Source organism: Balaenoptera physalus (genome assembly GCF_965194825.1).
Source record: "Balaenoptera physalus genome assembly, chromosome: X".
Classification (NCBI taxonomy): domain Eukaryota; kingdom Metazoa; phylum Chordata; class Mammalia; order Artiodactyla; family Balaenopteridae; genus Balaenoptera; species Balaenoptera physalus.
Window position 1 is genome coordinate 37260465 of NC_138903.1, and position 22468 is coordinate 37282932.

At 36.1% G+C, this 22468-nt stretch overlaps 1 protein-coding gene across 8 annotated transcripts in view; it reads left to right on the forward strand.

The window, feature by feature from the left end:
* USP9X (ubiquitin specific peptidase 9 X-linked) overlaps positions 1 to 22468 on the forward strand; it is a 120245-nt gene that overhangs the window by 63213 nt on the left and 34564 nt on the right. For all 8 annotated transcript variants that reach the window (XM_082446329.1, XM_082446323.1, XM_082446325.1 and 5 more), the window contains 10 exons: positions 1505 to 1847; positions 3774 to 3869; positions 4698 to 4909; positions 6855 to 7095; positions 7458 to 7607; positions 8403 to 8523; positions 16191 to 16321; positions 16521 to 16799; positions 20376 to 20501; positions 21465 to 21590. In XM_082446329.1, the coding sequence (XP_082302455.1) occupies positions 1505 to 1847; positions 3774 to 3869; positions 4698 to 4909; positions 6855 to 7095; positions 7458 to 7607; positions 8403 to 8523; positions 16191 to 16321; positions 16521 to 16799; positions 20376 to 20501; positions 21465 to 21590 (1825 nt within the window). The remainder of the gene's footprint in view (positions 1 to 1504; positions 1848 to 3773; positions 3870 to 4697; positions 4910 to 6854; positions 7096 to 7457; positions 7608 to 8402; positions 8524 to 16190; positions 16322 to 16520; positions 16800 to 20375; positions 20502 to 21464; positions 21591 to 22468) is intronic.

Consider the following 22468-nt stretch of genomic DNA (forward strand, 5'->3'; position numbering starts at 1 on the left):
GCTTTACATTTAATTCTCATAGCAGTGCAGGGAGGCAGGTATTATCCCAGTTTGATTAATAAGAAAACTGAGATTCGCATGGCTTAAACTAGCTTGTTTGAAATCACACAGCCAGTATATCATAGTGCTGCACTACTCAACTAGGTGTATCTGACTTAAGTCTGTGCTTTTTCTATTAGACCAGTGATTTTTCAAACCTACCTTGGAGCCTTAGGGCTTCTGAGGAGCTTCCTCCAAGATTTCTGGACAAGCAGTAGAGGTTTTATCCCCATTTCTCACTTCTTTCCTCCTCTTCCCAACAATTGAAACAGCTCTGCTTTTATTTTTATACATTGGCCTTCCAAACGGAATTTTTGCTTGAAGAAAGTTTTCTGCTGCTGTTTTTAAAAACCAAACCAAACCAAACCAAAACACAACTCAAAACTGAAAACAACTGTATTTTATCATATTGGACCTCAGTTTCCTATCTGTAAATTAGAGCTGACAGGGTTAGGTAGGACAGGTGCTAGAAGCCCTCTTTAAGCTCAGCAATACTATGAAAATATCAAAGACACTAGAATTGATAACTCAAAATGCTTTGAAATGAAGAGGGAACCTTAAATACATTCACCTTACTATGTAATTGGGAATGGAGCCACCATTACATTAGCTAAAGATTGTGTTAAGTTCTTCAGAATAAAACGAGATGTTCATTCTCTTGTCATTCAGAGATATGGCCGACAGGGTGGGTGGATGAATGCTAAAAGAAAAAGGAAGCTAACAGAAGAAACTAGTTGAAACAGAATTCACTTGAACTAAACCTATAGTCCCAAAACTAAAAAGACCCTCGAGAATGCCACTGAATAATTAATAAGCATCCTGTTGAGTTTTGACATTAAAAAGTTTAAAATATGTCGGTTATTCTGTTCAATGTGGCCAAGTACTGAGTGATGAATATTAGATCATCATCAAATATTAAAATTTAAGCAATTTTAACTCTTCAGCGTTGATGAGTTGGTTATCTATAAAGTCACATAATAGCATACCTCTTTCTCCAATGATACCATATAAGCACAATGCTAAAACTCAGGTAACCTAGTAAACATACTTTCAAAATGGCTGGTTTCAAAGATGAAACTGTTTAAGTTCAGGGAACAGATCTTTTTTTCTCCCAATGTGTATCCTTTTATTTTATTTTTATTGAAGTATAGTTGATTTACAGTGTTTCACGTATACAGGGAACAAATCTTTTTTTCAGTTTAGGTCCAGTGATGTAGCAGAGTTCCTGGCACATTGTAGGTGCTTAATATGTGCTTGTTGAATGAATTAATATCTAGTATTTTTTAGTAATAGATAAAAATTAAGAAATAAGTTATTTTAAGATGTTGATAAAAAACTGACATCTTTTTACCTGTAGTTAAAATATAATTGTGATAAATGGATTATTTCCCATATATAGAGACAGATTGCCTTTCAGGATAAAAAATTATATAGATCTAATTGCTAATTTTTTATGTCTTTCAAGATTTTTATTGAAGGATGGCCAACTGTGGCTCTGCGCTCCTCAGGCAAAGCAAATATGGAAATGCTTAGCAGAGAACGCAGTTTACCTTTGTGATCGTGAAGCCTGTTTTAAGTGGTATTCCAAGTTGATGGGCGATGAACCAGACTTGGATCCTGATATTAATAAGGACTTCTTTGAAAGCAATGTACTTCAGCTTGATCCTTCTCTACTGACTGAAAATGGAATGAAATGTTTTGAGCGATTCTTCAAAGCTGTGAATTGTCGAGAAGGAAAACTAGTAGCAAAAAGGAGAGCATATATGATGGATGATTTGGAGTTAATAGGATTAGACTACCTTTGGAGGGTAAGTGAAAAGTAGGAACTTTGTAAGCAGTGTATCTGATGTTTTTCAAATAGGTAAGAAATCACATTTGTACAAATGAATTATATGTATGTATGCTGCTCTGATGCTTGTCGCAGGAGGTAGTGATAGTTCATCTTTACCTTACTTTTCTCCCTCCCTCCACCTCCCCCTCCTTCTGCCACTGATGTTCCTTTTGTCTTGGCTTAGAATCTGTCTGTCCCAGATGTGTTTAGAAGTAAATGCACTAACCATACAGATCTTTCATGCCCCTCCATGAAAGTTATTTTCTTCCCTTTTTTAGTTTAATGTAGACCTCTGTTTCTTCTTCAACATTAATTTTAGCTTATCCATTTAATGCTAAAATAGAGGGCAGAAAAAAAGACTTTATTTAGAAAGGATTATGAATGTATACTTTATCAGCACTGTTTAACTTGTGATATTTTTAGATACCTGAGTAAAATATTATCTAGTTAAAGCTAATTTTTCCACCTTTGCACCTTTATAGTATATATATATATATATATATATATATATGTATATATATATATATATTTTAGTTGAGATATAATTGACATACAACACTACATTAGTTTCAGGTATACAGCATAATGATTTGATGTGTACGTACTGCAAAATGATCACAATAAGTCTAGTTAACATCTATCACTACACAGTTACATTTTTTTTTCTTGTAATGAGAACTTTTAAGATTTACTCGAGAATTCCCTGGTGGTCCAGTGGTTAGGACTCGGTGCTTTCACTGCTGTGGCCCGGGTTCAGTCCCTGGTTGGGGAACTAAGGTCCCGAAAGCTGTGTGGCTCGGCAAAAAAAAAAATTTACTCTCTTACCATTCACTCTTTCAAATATGCAGTACAGTATTATTACCTGTAGTCACTGTGCTCTGCATTACATCCCCAGGACTTATTTATTTTATAACTGGAAGTTTGTACCTTTTGAACCTGTTCACCATTTGGCAACCATTAATCTGTTCTCTGTATCTATGAGTTCAATTTTTTGTTTGTGTTTTTTATTTTTTTAGATTCCACATATAAGTGAGATCACACAGTATTTGTCTCTCTCTCTCTGACTTATTAGCACTTATCATAATGCCCTCAAGTTCCATCCATGTTTTTGTAATAGAGTATTAATATATTATTCCTGTCTTTAAAAATCTGATCTATTCACAGCAGTTTATATTGTTTTCTGGATCTGAAATGTTTTTCTGCAGACAGACCAAGTTGTTTACTTTGGTATTTGATTATTCAGACTTTAGGTGCGTGGTTTTCAAGATTTTTAAACAGCAGAGACCCTTTTTAAAAGTCAAAATTTAGATAATACTCCAAAATGTACAACTAGTTGAAGTGAGAAAGGAAAGCGTGATTTTTTTCTTGCGACTCAGTCTCCCTATGCTTCACTCCCTTCCCCCTCCCAAGCCTATTATAGGGTTCATCCCTAAAACTCGTCATCACTCCTAGAGTTCTATACATAGTTTGAAAACCACTGATATGATTAGATGAGTGATGAAGATCTATACAAATGGGGTAGGGGTGGGTAACCTTTTATGGTAAGGTGTATTTCATATAATCTTTGTTTCCTTTAACTAATTGGAATTCCTTCCTTAATATCTCACTGCTTGGTTACCAGGGTGTTGAATTGCAGGGTTAAATAATACTAATGACAGCATATTTTATTCTTAGTAAAATGTGTCTTTCTTTCTTAACTTGATTTATTCAAAGACTTGAGTTTCGCATTTGTTATATTTTTGGTCTGTTTTCTCACTTTAATTTTACTTGATTATCAAAGTCGATATTCCCTTTTAAATTATTGAATGCTGTATTTAAAATAACTGAAGGTATGGTTTGAATGGAAATGCCCAACTAAAATATTTCTTGAAAGGTATTTACACTTGAATCTTTTTGAACCTAGGTGGTGATTCAGAGTAATGATGATATTGCCAGCAGAGCTATAGATCTCCTTAAAGAGATATACACGAACCTTGGTCCAAGGCTACAGGTCAATCAGGTGAGGATTGACATGTATTAAAACTTCCACAAATTTGAATTCTGATTGAAGAACTCTTGCTAATAAGAATTTTTTTCTTTACTTCAAGATTAACTAGAAATTGTTTTTGTTTCAATTCGTATTATAAAAACATACCTAAAATATTTAGTCCACATTTCTCTCCTACAAAATGCTGTCTAAATGAGTCTCATCTTGATATAATTATCTTGAAGTGATTATTTTGAGTATAGTTATGGTAGGAGATTTCGGCCGAATTTCTTTCCATTCTGACACCTAATCCTGAAGTTCATTTTTTATGTATCTAGTTTATACTTGTTAACTTAAATAACGTTAGCTTCCTTTGACAAAACATAGTGTGTGTTTATTATTATTGTTTCTATTTTATTGATGTATAGTAGATTTTACAATGTTGTGTTAATTTCTGCTGCACAGCTAAGTGATTCAGTTATACATACATATACATTCTTTGTTTATATTCTTTTCCATTATGGTTTATCAAAGGACATTGAATATAGTTACCTGTGCTATACAGTAGGACCTTGATTTTTATCCATTCTATATATAATAGTTTGCATGTGCTAATCCCAAACTCCCAATCCATCCGTCCCCCACCCTCTCTCCCCCTTGGCAGCCACAAGTCTGTTCTCAAACATATTTTATTATCAATTATCAATATAGATTCTCTCGTTAAATAGGATCATGGTTAAATGAGATCTACCTTTAAATTGTTACCATCTTTAATTAGATTAATGTTTTATTAATATATATATGAAACACTTTATATACATATAAAACTTGAACTGTCTTTATTTGGCCCATTATTTGTAGGTGGTAATCCATGAAGACTTCATTCAGTCTTGCTTTGATCGTTTGAAAGCCTCCTATGACACACTGTGTGTTTTGGATGGTGACAAAGACAGTATTAATTGTGCAAGACAGGAAGCTGTTCGAATGGTTCGAGTACTAACTGTGTTACGGGAGTATATAAATGAATGTGACAGTGATTATCATGAGGAAAGAACAATTCTACCTATGTCAAGGTTTGTGAATAACTGATCTACTAGTGCTACTTCTTAATTATTTGACATTTTCCTAGCCATTTAATTTTAAGAAGTGATGATGTACAGGAAGAAAGGAAATTTTTCATTTTTTGAAAACGTTAGTGTCTTGCTTAAAAACAGTATTTGTGTCTTACAGAATTTTTTTTTTTTTAATAGTAGACCTTTTTTGTTTTGTTTTCAGGATCTGTTTTTTGCTTGTTTTTGTTTAGGGCATTCTCAATTAAATCTAGTTTCTTCTTTTTTTTTTTTAACTTAATGGCTTTTTTTTTTTTTTTTTTTTTGGCTGCGTTGGGTCTTCATTGCTGTGCGTGGGCTTTCTCTAGTTGCGGCAAGCGGGGGCTGCTCTTCGTTGCGGTGCGGGGACTTCTCATTGCAGTGGCTTCTCTTGTTGCGGAGCACGGGCTCTAGGCACGCGGGCTCTAGAGCACAGGCTCAGTAGTTTTGGCGCACGGGCTTAGTTGCTCCGTGGCATGTGGGATCTTCCCAGACCAGGGCTCGAACCCGTGTTCCCTGCAATGGCAAGTGGATTCTTAACCACTGCGCCACCAGGGAAGCCCTCTAGTTTCTTCTTTTTATTCTGGTTGGTCTTTTTTTGTTTGTTTGTTTGTTTGTTTTGCCATTGACTTTGTTGCCCATTAAGTGTTGCCAGGGGTATTTTGCCGTTGAAGTGCTTTGATGCCATTTATTTCCACTGTTAAAAATAATAGCATAGTCTGGTTGCAGAGTAATTGGAGAGAACTCTTAAAAGCTGCTTTGACAGATAGCCAGTATAGCAAGAAATATTTTTAAATGGTCTACTAACATTTCTCTTTTTTTTTCTTCCAGTTTTATTGAGATATAATTGACATACAGCCTTTATAAGTTTATAATAATTTGACTTGGTACATCATGAAATGATTACCACAATAAGTTTAGTGAACATCCATCATCTCATATAAATACAAAAGAAAGAAAAAGGAAAAAATACTCTTCCCTTGTGACAAGAACTCAGGATTTATTCTCTTAACAGCTTTCATATATAACATAGAGCAGTGTTAATTATATTAATCATGTTGAGCATTACATCTCTAGTACTCAGTTATCTTATAACTGGAAGTTTGTACCTTTTAACCACCTTCATCCAATTCTTCCTCCCCTGTCCTGCCCCCGAGCCCAGTAATCACAAATCTGATCTCTTTTTCTGTGAGTTTGTTTGATTTTGAAATATAATTGACCTACAATACTATGTTAGTTCCTGGTACACAACATAGTGCCTGAATATTTCTTTCCATTACAAAATGATCACCATGATTAGTTACCACCTGTCATCCCATGACTCATTTATTTTGTAACTGGAAGTTTGTAGCTCTTAAAACTTCCGTTACCTAATTCCCTCATCTTCGGGTCTATTAACGTTTCTCTTAAGATTTCACCATTTAGTATGCTCAAATAATATGTATAATTTAGAGATATTTATAGAATGTGAGCCATTAGTATTTGAGTTCTCTTTTTAACCATGAAATTATTAAAATTGCTCCTTGAATATGTTTTTTATTTTTTTGTATCTTACCTGCAGGAAGATAATATGCCAACATAAATATCATTTTGGGGATGACTTTTGATATTAGTTGGGCTTTTATAGCATTAAAAATAAATGAAATGTTACTCATGTCTCTGTTTTAATGTCTTGTAACTAGATACCTGTAAACTATAGGTCCAAGAGTAACAACAGTGAAATATGATTGTTGTGTTTTGAAGATTACTTATAATATTTGTAGTTAAAAGGAGCAGTAAATATTTTCAAGATCCTAAAAATAATGTGTCTTTAACTCACTTTCTCTTGTTTAGTAAGAAAATATTCAATTTTAAATTGCTAGCTTTATTTTCTTTGCAAGATTTGAAAATCTGCTGAATATGATGATGTTTTCCCTTTTTTTTCCCCCAGAGCTTTCCGTGGTAAACACCTTTCTTTTATAGTTCGATTTCCAAACCAGGGCAGACAGGTTGATGACTTGGACGTATGGTCTCATACAAATGATACAATCGGTTCAGTACGACGATGTATTCTCAATCGTATCAAAGCCAATGTAGCTCATACAAAAATTGAGCTCTTTGTAGGCGGTGAACTGATAGATCCTGCAGATGATAGAAAGTTGATTGGACAGTTAAACTTAAAGGATAAATCAGTAAGTATCTATAATTACCAAACTTTTCAAGAAAATCAAACCGGGGACTCTTTCATTTTTGTAGTCAACATTTCACTCAATAAATGTTAATGGAGCATCTGTTATGTGTGAGGCTCTGTATTTTCTGTATTAGGTGTTTGAATTGTAACACTAAATAAGACAGGCATTATGGTACCTATAATATAGTAGAGGAAAAGATTTCTAAAAACAAAACTGTTTTAAGTGGTTATGTTAGACAACAGTTATAAATTATATTTCTAAAAATATAGTGTGTAGTTTTTTGTTTTTTGTTGATATGTCACTAACTTCTGTTTTGTGTATTTTTCCTTGTCTTTGGTACTAACATAGTATATCATTTTCAGCTAATTACAGCCAAACTTACACAAATAAGTTCCAATATGCCTTCAAGCCCTGATAGTTCTTCTGATTCCTCAACTGGATCTCCTGGAAACCATGGTAATCATTACAGTGATGGTCCCAATCCAGAAGTGGAAAGCTGTTTGCCCGGGGTGGTGAGTAGATAGTTTTGAGCTATTGTATGCAAGGCATTTTGCTAGGTTATTTAAGAATAAAGTATACAGAATAGTTCTTTTTTCTTGAACTTACAATTACATTAGGCAAAATATCAAATAACTGTACATTTAACCATCAACTTCAGAATGGATCCCTTTGAAAGGTGATTGTAACTTGGTTGAAATTTAAAACCACATTTTGTATAGATATAGTGTTGTTATATTTACATAAAACTAGCCCATTATACAACTTAATTATAACTGTTGAGCTTATTGAGCAAAATAACCACTGTATTTTGTATTTGTACCACAAAAATGAATTCTTCAGAACTGTTTCTGTAGGAAAATATCTGCAGTCTTTCTTAGATTGTCAGTAACATATCTTGTTTCTAAAGAAAGTGATTCCTTCCTTACCTCCCCACAAAAATTTTAATGGCTACAATAATACCAGCCACTCCAGTGTCAGAAGGATTGGCTCTCTACAACAGTTGGATTAGGAATTTAACTGTTAGTGGGCATGGCAGCCGTTTGTTTATACAGAGTCTGACTTGTATGTACAAGAGGAATAGTTTAACAAAACAGTAAAAAAGCTGTCACACACAAAGTACTGGAGGTGGCTTGGATAATGTATCCAGTCTACATTATGAAGGATTTCTAAAAGTGAGATGATGGGGTAGGCAGACCATTTCAGGATAGAAATGACATAAGCAAAACTGTGGAGATTAATCAACACATTTATTTGGGAACTCTTCTTTTGGGGAGGTGTAATTTACAGGTAAATATTTTGTATTCTAGATAATGTCACTGCATCCCAGATACATCTCTTTCCTTTGGCAAGTTGCAGACTTGGGTAGCAGCCTAAATATGCCCCCTCTTAGAGATGGAGCAAGAATACTTATGAAACTTATGCCACCAGGTAAGAAATTTCTTTTTAAATGATAATAATGTTGATAAAGTACATGTTGGACAGTAAAGGGGTATGTTAGCAAATTCTCTCCCTAGATGGAAAATAACAGGAGTTGGCAAACTATATAGCTCACTGGCCAAATCCAACCCACTGTCTGTTTTTGGTACAGCCCAAGAGCTAAGGATGGTTTTTACATTTTCTAATTGCTGAAGAAAAAATCAAAAGAATAATATTTTGTCACTTAATGAAAATTATATGAAATTTAAATTTTGGTGTCCATAAACGAAGTTTTATTGGTGTACAAGCCATGCTCATTCATGTACACGCCGTCTTAGCTGCTTTTGTCTTAGCACAGCAGCAGTTGTGGCAGAGACCATATCGCCTGCAAAGCCTTAAATATTTACTATCTGACCCTTTACAGAAAAAATTTTCTGGCCCCTGGACTGGGTTTTGGGTCATGTGTCATCTATAGCATTGTTCCTTTTTTATTCCTGGGAAACAACCACTTTCAATTGGTAGCTCTTATTCTTATCTATGTCTATACTATCTGTAAATAAAACTGTTTGTCAGTTTTAGATGCCTACTGATTTTCTGTTGTGTAAATGAAAACTTAACTCTTACTTCCACATTCTTCCAATTTTTTCTTTTTACTTTTCTTTTTTTTGCCACACCATGTGGCATGTGGGATCTTAGTTCCCCGACCAGGGATCAAACCCGCGCCCCCCTGCAGTGGAAGCGTGGAGTCTTAACCACTGGGCTGCCAGGGAAGTCCCTCTTCCAGTTTTTTCTTAAATTCATATTCAGCATTTGTTTTTTCAAGAGTGTGTGAAAAGTAGTTTGCTGGATTAATGGCAACTTTTTTTTTCAGGGTTTAATAATTTCCCCTTTTTATTTTCTTGATTTTCTATACACCTATTACTAATTCTTTCCACATATTCTCTAGTAACCTCTTAAAATAATTTTCCATTATTATGTGTATTATATAATCTGTCGGCTCCACTGTTGTCCTGGAACTTTTCTTCTGCCTCCTCTCATCTGGTTGTTGTTCGCTACACAGCTACCATTTGGGGACTTCTTTCTTCAGCTTTCCTATGGTGGATCCCTGTTCACTGGCTCCTATGTCTTGAGCCTTTCTTGAGGGGCTCTCTCATTTTGCTGAAGCACACCCTCCTGCACTTATTTCAGAAAGGGTACGTGGGAGGTGGTTTTGTTTTTTGTTTCTGAAACATTGCTAATCTGAATGCTTAACCTTCACATTTGATTAGTAGTTTGGGTATTGAATTCTAGCTTGAAAATTTACTCAGCTGTCTAGCTGGTAATGTTGCTTGTGTGAAGACCAAAGCTCTCCTGAGTTCTATTCCTTTGCTTTTTTTTTTTTTTTTTTTTTTTAATAGTTACATATGCTTTTTTCTTTTTTTAACACCTTTATTGGAGTATAATTGCTTTACAATGGTGTGTTAGTTTCTGCTTTATAACAAAGTGAATCAGCTATACATATACGTATATCCGCATATCTCCTCCGTCTTGCGTCTCCCTCCCATCCTCCCTATTCCACCCCTCTAGGTGGTCACAAAGCACTGAGCTGATCTCCCTGTGCTATGTGGCTGCTTCCCACTAGCTCTCTGTTTTACATTTGGTAGTGTATATATGTCCATGCTACTCTCTCACTTTGTCCCAGCTTACCCTTCCCCCTCCCTGTGTCCTCAAGTCCATTCTCTACATCTGCGTCTTTATTCCTGTCCTGCCCCTAGGTTCTTCAGAACCATTTTTTTGATTCTATATATATGTGTTAGCATACGGTATTTGTTTTTCTCTTTCTGACTGACTTCACTCTGTATGACAGTCTCTAGATCCATCCACCTTGCTACAAATAACTCAATTTCGTTTCTTTTTATGGCTGAGTAAGATTCCATTGTATATTTGTGCCACATCTTTATCCATTCATCTGTCGATGGACACTTAGGTTACTTCCATGTCCTGGCTATTGTAAATAGAGCTGCAGTGAACATTGTGGTACATGACTCTTTTTGAATTATGGTTTTCTCAGGGTATATGCCCAGTAGTGGGATTGCTGGATGGTATGGTAGTTCTATTTTTAGTTTTTTAAGGAACCTCCATACTGCTCTCCATAGTGGCTATATCAATTTACATTCCCACCAACAGTGCAAGACACTCCTTTGCTTTTGATCTTTGTTTCTGGAAATTTTGGTTTTATCATTGAGTTTAGAACTTTCCTGATGAAATGCCTTGCTTGGTATAGGTCTGCTTTGTGATGAGTTTTCAGTGGGCCTGGAGATTCCTAATTTGTGAGAGATTTCTGTTCTTTCTTTGCTAATTTACTTCTCCATGTTTTGCTTTTTGTGGATCTTTGAAATGTCTTTGACTGTGGTGTTGAATCTACTAAATCTGATTTTCTTACCTTTCCTTTCTCCTCTCATTAATTTTATTCCAGCTTTGGGTGGTATCCTTACTTTTTCCAGCTCTTTTGTTGACTTTTTGCCCCCAGATATTCTAGTGTTAAATTTTCAAGACCTTCCTCCAAGTGATCCTTTTCCATAGGATTTTTTCATGAGCACATTTCAGTGTTTCTGCTCTAATATATGTGTTTTCCTCTAAAACCTAACGTTCTACAGTTATGCACTAAAAATAACAGAGCTTGTGGAAAGAGAGAATTCGATCAGATCATTCAATCCTATACAACTTAAAACAATTTTTTTTAATGTTTTTTGGAAACATTTACAACCTTACAGAAAAGTTTGAAGTATAATTCAAGGACTTCAAGAACCATTTGAGAGTAATTTGCTGCTGGTCTGATGTCCCATCATCCTTAAATACTTTATTGTGTATTTCCAACAAGCAAGGATATTGGCATTCTACTATAAAGTAGAGCTTTGCCTTCTCCCCTATTAATTATATGTTATCACTGTTTACTCATGGATTCTTATTTTATCCATTGGGTTATAGCCATTATAGTCATTATTTATTTTGATGCTCAGTTGTCCCAGGTATGGTCAGTGGATGTGTACCCAACTGTCTTTTTTACATGAACCCAGTGCTTTTTTTTAACATAGCTTCATCATCTTTTGAGTACTTTTTACTTTCTGGCATAAGATATTTAAAGTTCGTCTAGTACTTTCTCTATTCCAGCCCTAGAATCAGACATTTCTCCTTTTAGTGAGGGAAGATATTTAGAAACCAGAATGTGAGGGCTAAATTGTGCTCATTACTACTGGGGTGTTCCTTGTGGTCTAGGCATTTTCATTGGACTTAGGAAGTAATACACACTTAAACACACACACACACACATATATGTAAACACATTTATATCAAAAAACAAACATGGGTTCATACTGGTACTAATCCAGCTTTTTAGTCTTTTGCATTCCATATTTGTATCTGTTCTCTACATTAGTGAGATATCTGCTTCCCAGCTTCATCAGTCTATTGGGGAGGGAGGTAGAGTAGAAATTTGCCTCTTAGGCAGATTTCAGGCACTCTGTTTTTAAGTCTTTGATTCATCTGTACCTTCTCAATTATGTTTTGTTTTCATATCCTTAACTTTTCTAGGACTTGGTGGAGTGCTGATTTATAGGTACCCTCTCCCTCTTCCTCTTATCCCCCCAAGAAGCACTTCTTGGGTTCAGCTAAGCCAGCTATCTTCCATCCCCTCTACACCTTCAGTAATTTGCTGACATCTCTAATGTTCCTTCAGCTTTTAACTTCTTTATCCTTCTGAGTTTATGTATTTTATATTAATTTATTGTCATTTTAGTGGGGTTTATGGATGCATTGCTGACAAATGCAGTTCAATAATTGGCCCAGATAATTTTTAAAACTGTTGTGTTGGGCTTCCCTGGTGGCGCAGTGGTTAAGACTCCGCCTGCCAATGCAGGGGACACGGGTTCGAGCCTTGGTCCGGGAAGATCCCACATGCCGCGGAGCAGCTGGGCCCATGAGCCACAGCTGCTGAGCCTGCGCGTCTGGAGCCTGTGCTCCGCAACAAGAGAGGCCGTGATAGTGAGAGGCCCGCGCACACGCGATGAAGAGTGGCCCCCGCGTGCCGCAACTGGAGAAGACCCTCGCACAGAGACGAAGACCCAACACAGCCATAAATAAATAAATTAAAAAAAAAAAAAAAACTGTTGTGTTTACATTATCTCCTTTTTCTAAAGTAGGCACCCTGCTGACCTTTCCCATCCGATCTCACTTTCTGAGTCATATGGTACAGAATCGATTCAGATGTTAATTAGATTCTTAAATAAGGCTTTTCTTTTTTTTTCTTTCTAATTGAGTTTTTATTTGCTCTGTTAAGGCTTTTCTTAATGATTTAATTTAATTTGATCCTTATCTGTTGTGTAGTTTAGAATTTGTATTGTTTTACTTACTAGTATCTGAGTAACAGCTGTTGTTGCTTTATGTACACAGATTCAACATTTGAAAAGGAAAACCCATCTCATAATCCCTGACCTTGTGATTTGAGCATAGTGCCACTAGATGGCGGGAGGGAGCTCTTGCCGAGCAGCTCAAGCAGGAAACTTACGAGGGTGCTTTTATCTTATTTTATATAATTGAAGTATAGTACCTAAATTTGAAATAGCCAGCTTCGAAAATGCCAGTAATGATTGTATGACAGTAGACAAATCATAGGCTTTGGACTCAAATGGACTTGAGTTCAAGTCCTGCTTCTTCAAGTTGCTACTCCACGGCCTTAGACATGAGTTTTCTTCAGAGCTTCCTTATCTGTAAAACTGAGCTAATAATAACTATTTCATAGAATTGCATGGATTAAATGGGGTCATGTATGGAAAACCCCTAGCCTAGTGGCGGGTATTTAATCACTCTTCAACAAATGTTAACCTACTCTTTGTCACTGTGGTTGTTACACACACGGGCGTGTGCGCAGACACATTCTTCTTTAAGATAGGAAGCAGGAGCTCTAAGAAGAGGAAGTAGTTATAAATTCTGTTTCTAACATTTGGGTAATCATTTAGTGTTTGTGCACACATGCATGTATTTTAAAAGGAGGAAAAAAACAAGATGGAATTAGAAGCTTTTTTATTAGTCATTGACTTTACTTTTGTTTATTCTGAATCTTTGCCTAAAGTCCAGTGCCTCCATTATGATTTGCTGTTAAACTTAGAATTTCTACAGCAGTCTCTGTAGGTAATTTAAACTCTTGTAATTTAAACTCCTCAGGAGTTCCTGTGACCTTTATACGCATCAGGAAAACAGGTTCTTGCTTGATACAGAGAAATTAAAATGTATAATGCTTTACTAAGCAGAATGAGTTGCTTTTCCTCTTCAGAGCTTCCTTTTTCCCAGGAGTTTGGTCTAACTAATATCTTAAAATATGGCAAAATCTGTTATGAGCACTTCACACTTGTTAACTCATTTAAACCTCACAACATTCCTAGGGAGGGAATTACTATTTTTATTTATATTTTAAAGATGGGGAAACTGAGGCACCGAGAGATTGTTCCTTTTGACCAGAGACACGGAGCTTAAAGGCAGTTCTAAGATAATGCATGCAGTTGGGCTCCAAAGTTTGTACTGTTAACCTGTGTGTTACTGCTCAACGTTTTCTAGACTTTTTTATACTATGTTGCTATAATCATATAATTGATTAGGCTTATTTAGGTATCTCTTCAACAGACTAGAAAGAAAGAAACTAAAATCCAGGATTATGGGCAGTTTAAATTTGTTGTCTCTATTTTCCATATTTTGTTAAATGAGCATGTGCATAATTGGGGACCTAAGATTATTTAGGTTCATGAATGCTAAAGCTGGAATGGCCACTAGTGATCATTTGGTTCAGATCCCTCAAATGAATAAACTATAATCCAACAACATTAAATGATTTGCTTAAAATTCAGTGCTTCCTTTTCTTAGAGCTCTTGTTTCTTTTCTCCTATTCCCTTTGCCCTTCCTCCTTCACTCAGAATATTTTTAAACTAAGCAAGGTATTTTCAGGTACAGCATATGAATTGGTTTCTTTTTAGAGAGTAACTTGGATCTTTATTGTTTAAAAAAAAATTGAGAAAACCTAAATACCCAGTGTTAGAGATTAAACTAGTGTACTGGCAAAAGGACATGTCATTTTAATCATTAATATAAAATGATATAGGGGATGAATATTTAATGACAGGAGAAGATACTCACAAATGTTTTATTATTAAAACTGAATATTTCCTTTAGTTATAATGTCACTCTCCTTTCAGAATAGGGAAAGCCAACAGTTTTAACACAAATTGAAGTTTTTTTGATAAGATATTTCCAGGCCTGTAAAAATTAGCTTACCCTAAGGAAATTATAGTAATTTTCAGTTATCTTTATTCTTCAAGAAAATCTTATTTATCGAGTGGTATTTTAATCATAGGGCATTTACCTTGGAAATAATTTGATTATTGAAGTACTTTCTGAAGTAAATTTGAGTGTTTGGTAGCTAATAATGGGATTGTTTCTTTCTTTTTTACCGTATCTTTTTAGTGTGATTTAAGTGAAACTCATCTTTTAATATTATCAAAAAAATCTTACTTGATGTGCACATTAGGCACTGTTCCCTTTTTTTTTTTTTTAAATGTTTGCTTTTTAAGGTTCAGTTTCCAAGGATACCAGTAAGCTTCTTTCATTGTAACAAACCAGTTCGTACAGGGGCCCCCAACCCCCGAGCCACCGACTGCTACTGGTCTGTGGCCTGTTAGGAACCTGGCCACACAGCAGGGGGTGAGCAGCAGGCCGGACCAGTGAGGACCAGTGAGCGAACGAAGCTTCATCTGTATTCACAGCTGCTCCCCATCACTCTCATTACTGCCTGAGCTCCGCCTCCTGTCAGATTAGCGGCAGCATTAGATTCTCATAGGAGCTCGTAACCCTACTTTGAACTGTGCATGCAAGGGATCTAGGTTGAGGGCTCCTTATGAGAATCTAATGCCTGATCTGAGGTGGAGCTGAGGCGGTGATGCTAGTGCTGGGGAGCGGCTGCAGATACAGATTATCATTAGCAGAGAGGTTTGACTGCATAGAGACCATAATAAATCAATTGCTTGCAGACTCATATCAAAACCCTATCAGTGAGTGTCCCGCTGATTCTGCATTATGGTGAGTTGTATAATTATTTCATTATATATTACAATGTAATAATAATAGAAATAAAGTGCACAATAAATATAATGCACTTGAATCATCCCGAAACCATCCCCCCCACCCCAGTCTGTGGAAAAATTGTCTTCCACGAAACTGGTGCCTGGTGCCAAGAAGGTTGGAGACTGCTGAGTTAATACACAGTGTCGTGGAGGCTAACATAAGTTGGAAGGAAGAGCTTGTCATATTTCCGTTTTTTTAATTTTCAATAAGAACTACTTCCTTTTGAAGTGTGTTGCAGTTTTTTGGTCTCTAGTGCCTGAGGAAGACATGTTGATTTGAGGTCTCTGAGTAGGAGGAGACTGCTTCCTTCGTGTTTGGGTTGAGTGATTAAAGAGCCCTGGTTGATTGTGACTTTTTTTTTTTTTTTTTTTAAACCAATCCAGATCTGGTTATGTCTTGTGAAGTTTGAGCCTGTAACTCAGCTGAATTGATTCTTATTCCATACTAAAGTAGTCTTCAGAATATCAAAAGTAAAATACTATGAATGCATGAATTATGTTTTGTTTTAGACTATGTATCTTTTTTTCTTACAGATAGCACAACAATAGAAAAATTAAGAGCTATTTGTTTAGACCACGCCAAACTTGGAGAAAGCAGCCTTAGTCCATCTCTTGACTCGCTTTTCTTTGGTCCTTCAGCCTCACAAGTGCTATACCTAACAGAGGTTGGTTTTTACTTTTTGAATTTATTCCATGTTCTTGAAATTTGACCTTTTATATGATAATGTGAAGAACATGGATAAAATTGTAATGAAATATTTTTGAAAGAATTTCAAAATATGGGAAAATTTTAAACTAATGATGATGAGGAAAATAAGAAATTATCTTAAAACCTTTTAATACAGTTCTTCTACTTTTTTCCAGGTAGTCTATGCCTTGTTAATGCCTGCTGGTGCACCTCTGGCTGATGATTCCTCTGATTTTCAATTTCACTTCTTGAAAAGTGGTGGCCTACCCCTTGTCCTGAGTATGCTAACCAGAAATAACTTCCTACCAAATGCAGATATGGAAACTCGAAGGGGTGCCTACCTCAATGCTCTTAAAATAGCCAAGCTGTTGCTAACTGCCATTGGCTATGGCCACGTTCGAGCTGTGGCGGAAGCTTGTCAGCCAGGTGTGGAAGGCGTGAATCCCATGGCGTCGGTAATACAGACTTTTTAAAAATATTTTTGTAATAATAGATGGCAACTTTTAAAGTTAAACTTCTTAGAAACTCTTAAGAGTTGCTTATAGAGTTCAGAGTTGATTCAAAATGTTTTCAGTTCCTTTCCAGTGGTTCCTCATTTTAATGGTTTCCTTCTATTAAATTATATTTGTATTAAAATTACAAATGCTTTTCACTGACTCTACTCTGAGAGGGCAGTTCTTCCCTGTTCCCTTAAATCCTGTTTGACTTTTGATTAATACTTTTTTTTTTTTTTTGATGTGTAGTTGACTTACAATATTAGTTTCAGGTGTGCAACAAAGTGATTTGATATTTTTATGGATTATACTCCATATAGTTATTATAAAATATTGGCTATATTCCCTGTGTTGTACCTTACATCCTTTTTTTAATTTGTTTATTTATTTATTTTTGGCTGCATTGGGTCTTTGCTGCTACGCGCGGGCTTTTTCTAGTTGCGACGAGTGGGATCTACTCTTCGTTGCGGTGCGTGGGCTTCTCATTGCGGTGTCTTCTCTTGTTGCGGAGCACGGGCTCTAGGCGCACGGGCTTCAGTAGTTGTGGCTCACGGGCTCTAGAGCATAGGCTTAGTAGTTGTGGTGCACGGGCTTAGTTGTTCCACGGCATGTGGGATCTTCCCGGACCAGGACTCGAACCCATGTCCCCTGCATTGGCAGGCGGATTCTTAACCACTGCACCACCAGGGAAGTCCCCGCCTTACATCCTTATAGCTCACTTATTTTTATACCTAGTAGTTTGTACCTCTTAAATCCCTTCACCTATTTTGCCTCTCTCCCCTCTGGTAACCACTAGTTTGTTTTCTGTATCTGTGGTTCTGTTCCTGTTTAGTTATATTTGTTTGTTTTATTTTTTAGATTCCACGTATACGTGAAAATATACAGTATTTGTCTTTTCTTTGTCGGACTTATTTCATTCTTTTTATGGTTGAATAATATAATATTCCATTGCATACACACACCCCACATCTTTTTTATCCATTCATCTGTTGATGGACACTTACGTTGCTTCCATATCTTGGCTATTGTGAATAATGCTGCTGTGAACACTGAGGTGCATATATCTTTTCAAATTAGTGTTTTCATGTTCTTCAGATATATACCCAGGACTGGAATTGCTGGATCACTGTTTGCAGATGATCATGGTACTATTCTATACGTATAGAACCCTAAAGACTCCACCAAAAAACTATTAGAACTAATAAGTGAATTCAGTAAAGCTGCAGGACACAAGATTGATATACAGAACTCTGTTGCATTTCTATACACTAATAATGAACTATCAGAGAAATCAAGGATGCAATCACATCAAAAAAAAACACCTGGCAATAAATTTAACCAAGGAAGTGAAAGACCTATACTCTGAAAACTATAAAACGTTGATAAAAGGAAATTGTAATACGATACGAAGAAATGGAAAGTTATCCTGTGTTCATGGATTGGAAGAATTAATGTTAAAATGTTCATACCTAATGCAATGTATAGATTTAATTCAATCGCTATCAAAACTTGTGACATTTTTCACAGAACTAGAACAGATAATCCTAAAATTTGTATGGAACCGCTAAAAACCCCAAATAGTCTTTTAATTATTTTATTTTATTTTTTGGCCTCACTGCACCACTTGAGGGATCCTAGTTCCCCGACCAGGGATTGAACCCAGGCCCTTGGCAGTGAAAGCACAGAGTCCTAACCACTGGACCGCCAGGGAAGTCCTTCTTTCAATTATTTTAAACCTACTAAAAACTCCATATGAATCTCTTCCTAGCTCGTATCTGGCATATATATATATATATATATATATATACACACACACACACACACACAGAGATGGCAATAAAAAAGATGTTGACCCTTGTACAACACAGGTGTGAACTGCTCGAGTCTGCTTATACATGGATTTTTCAGTAAGTACTACAGTACTACACGATCCTAAATTGATTGGAACCACAGATACCCAGGGCCGACTGTAAAGTTTTGTGCAGATTTTCGACTCCTAGAATGTCTATACTCCTAACCCCCATGCTGTTCAAGGATCAACTGTAATTGATTTAGCCTGTTGCCAGCCTCTCTTCCCACCTTGACAGGCTTAACCTCCAATTCTGAACTTATTTTGACTCTGTTTTTGCCTTGATCCATTTTACCAAAGGTTCTCAAGACATGCCAGAATTCGATGCCTATTTATGAGAAGTCAAACTACGCATTTGACTTGTTTTATATGCATCATAAGTGATGGTTTACTAAGTTACCAATAGAAGATAAAAGCTTCAGGAATATAGATGTTCTATTTTAAGAATGGCTTAGGCCTTGAGATTAGAATATTGATTAGATATGTGATACTATAATAATCACATATAATTGAGATAATAGCATTTATAATTGTTTTAGGTGTGATGATGATACTGTGGTTATGTTTAAAAGGAAGAGCCCCCTCTTTTAAGAAAAAATTGTTGAAGTATTTACAGATGAAATTATATGATATTTAGGATTTGCTTCAAAATAATCCTGGGGTGGGGCAGGGATGGAAAGTGAGGGGAGTGGTTAGACAAAGTAATTTTGGTCCTTTGTTCATAATTGTTGAAGCTGGGCGGTGGGTACATGTGAGTTCATAATCCTTTTCTCTCCACTTTCATATATGTTAGAAATTTTCATTAAAAAGGGTAATGAAAAAAAGTGGCCCAAGTCTTAAATTGTTTTGCATTAAAGGTACCACGCTTACTAGGATTTTTTTAAAGTGGTGTTCTTCTTAAGATAAAAACAGATTCTTACCATAATCCCTGACACAGGAGCTTAATGAAGTACACAGAAAATATAAATGCTCCCCTCTTTCACGTCTCTCTTTTATTCAGAAAATGTGCCACTGTGTATACAGAGGTACATAATAGCCTCTAATCTCAAGGAGCTCACAGTCAATAGGGCGGTAAAGGCAAAATTAGTAAAAACAGACTTGTCTTAAATACTGTTGTAGAAATACTTACAATATGGAGAAGAGTTAGAACTTGAAAGGCAGTCAGAATTGCCTGGCTAATAACTACTTAAAAGTAATCTTTTTTCTTTATGGGCTTAAAAATTTGGTCTGGTACCTTTTATACATCAGTATTTTTCTTCTGTTATTGATATTCCTTACTTTTTCTTTTCTAAAAAGAGTTTGATGACCAGGGTGAATGGGGAGCAGGGTCTGCCCAGGAGCATGCATGTGAAGTACTTCACTGAGTTTCTAGTTGGGACTGCGACCAGTCAGTTCAGTTTATCACTCACCTCTGCAAATTGTGCTGAATGCAGATGTAGAGACACAAGTTGGATTGATCTAGAATGGGGGTTTGCAGAGGGATATGTGGCACTCCACTACACAAGAAAAAGAGGAAGCCCACATTGTTGGCAATGCAAAGAACTTTTTGTGTAAGTCACACGGGTTCTACAGTGTATTGAATATATACAGAAGGGAGGTCATCCTGAGGGAGTGGTGCTGAGTGAGGAGTAAATGATTGGATTTGGTTATGTACGCAGTATTAAAGTAAAATATTTATCTTTTTTCAGGTCAACCAAGTTACTCATGATCAAGCAGTGGTGCTACAAAGTGCCCTTCAGAGCATTCCTAATCCATCATCTGAATGCATGCTTAGAAATGTGTCAATGCGTCTTGCTCAGCAAATATCTGATGAGGTTAGTATTAAATTTGTAAAGCTCTGAAATTCTGGAAGGTTCATTTCTTTCACTTTTGACCCTCTCTTTATGTAGAAGTAACCCTTATCACATTTTGGGGCTTAATTTTCCTAGGCCCACTCATTTTAATCACTGACTCAGTCTAGATAAAGTTCCCTTAACATGAATTTTACCTAATGATAATATTAGTACTTTCTGGTTTTAATCACCTTTATGTACAATGAACAGCATCCTTTTAAAGCATATAATTAGGTGAAATTTGACAAATACATATGTGTGTCACACGTCCACCATAGTCAAGACACAGAATGTCTCCATCACTCTTTCCATATGCCCCTTTGAAGTCTCTTCTTCTTCCCTGTCTACCCCTGGCCTCAGATAACCACTGATCTTTTGTTACTATATAGTAGTTTTCATTTTCTAGAATTTTACACAAGTGGAATCATACAGTGTGTGTTCTTTTATGTCTGGCTTCTGTCACTCAGAATAATGACTTTGAGAATTATCTGTGTGGTGTGGACCATTAGTCCATTCCTTTTTATTGCTGAGTAATATCCCATTATGAATATTCCACATTGTGTTTATCCATATACTTGGTAAAGGACATTCTCTTTCTTAGCTGTGAATAAAGCTGCTGTAAACAGTCTGTACAAGTGTTTGTGTGGACCTAAGTTTTTATTTCTTTTGGGTAAAAAACTAGGAGTGGAATGGTTTGATCACCTCTGTAGTCTTTTTAAGGTTCTTCTGAAAGTAGAGTAGAGCCAGATAATAACTTGGAGAGCATACTTTGTGGTATTGCTGTTAAACGAAATAATGGGACAAAGGCAACTTGGGAACCTAAAGACAGTGGTACTACTTCACAGCCATTCCTGTTTCCTTTACAGGGAGAAACATTTTTGCTTTTCTAGTGATTATTCCACTCTAATACTGTGTCAACTGTTTTAATTACTCATTATCTTGCAGGCTTCAAGATACATGCCTGATATTTGTGTAATTAGAGCTATACAAAAAATTATCTGGGCATCAGGATGTGGGGCATTACAGCTAGTATTTAGCCCAAATGAAGAAATCACTAAAATTTATGAGAAGGTAAGAATTATCGCAGAAATATATTACCTTTAAGGCAATGTTTAATTGTGCATGAGGCTGAATTATTCTGTCTGCCATCTTAATGTGAAACTGTCTTTTTCTACTTCTCACTAAAGTCAGGTATAATTATTTCATACTGAATTTGCTTTCTCCTATCCTCTTTATTCTTCTTTCATCATCTTTCTGTCCTCTGTATTTTGGTTTAGGTAACTGTCAGTTGTGATATCATGGCATTTACGTATTTTTGACTCTCTTAAAGCATTCAAGAGTGTCAGCCAATTAGGTATCATCCTTGATCTTCCATTAGATTAATCAAGTTATTTGCAGAAGAGAGACTGTGTTTGACTCTTTGATTTTCTGTTTTATATATCTGCCCCTGAGAGCCACTGCTGCTTATTTAGAAGGGGAAATTAAGTTATAGGAGCTTCCCTTTTATGGCCAACATAACCGTGATTTGCCTGGGATATATGTTGATGTCCTGTACTGTTGGTTACTCGCTCAGCTAATATTTGAATGCCTGTTCTTCTTCAGGCATGTACTATAAATATTACTTATTGATAACTTCAGGTTAGAATTTATTAGCTACCTACTCAAGCATATTTTAGGTCGTAAAACCTTCAAACCTTTCCTGAACGGTTGTCTGAGACAATTGCTTTTGAATACAGTGGCACTGTAGGTAAGCTACATAATGGGACTAGTCAGAAGTTGGGTACTCTGACTGCAGTGCCAGAGTGGTTCTTGAGGAAGGAATGATTGTTGGTGCAGAAGTACACAACTCAGAAGGTCTCTAGGAGCCTGGGGGACAAAGAAGCAGGTAATATGCTCAGTGTGCTCCTTCAGCCATCCTTGGGACGTAGCAAAAGAATAGAATTAGACTT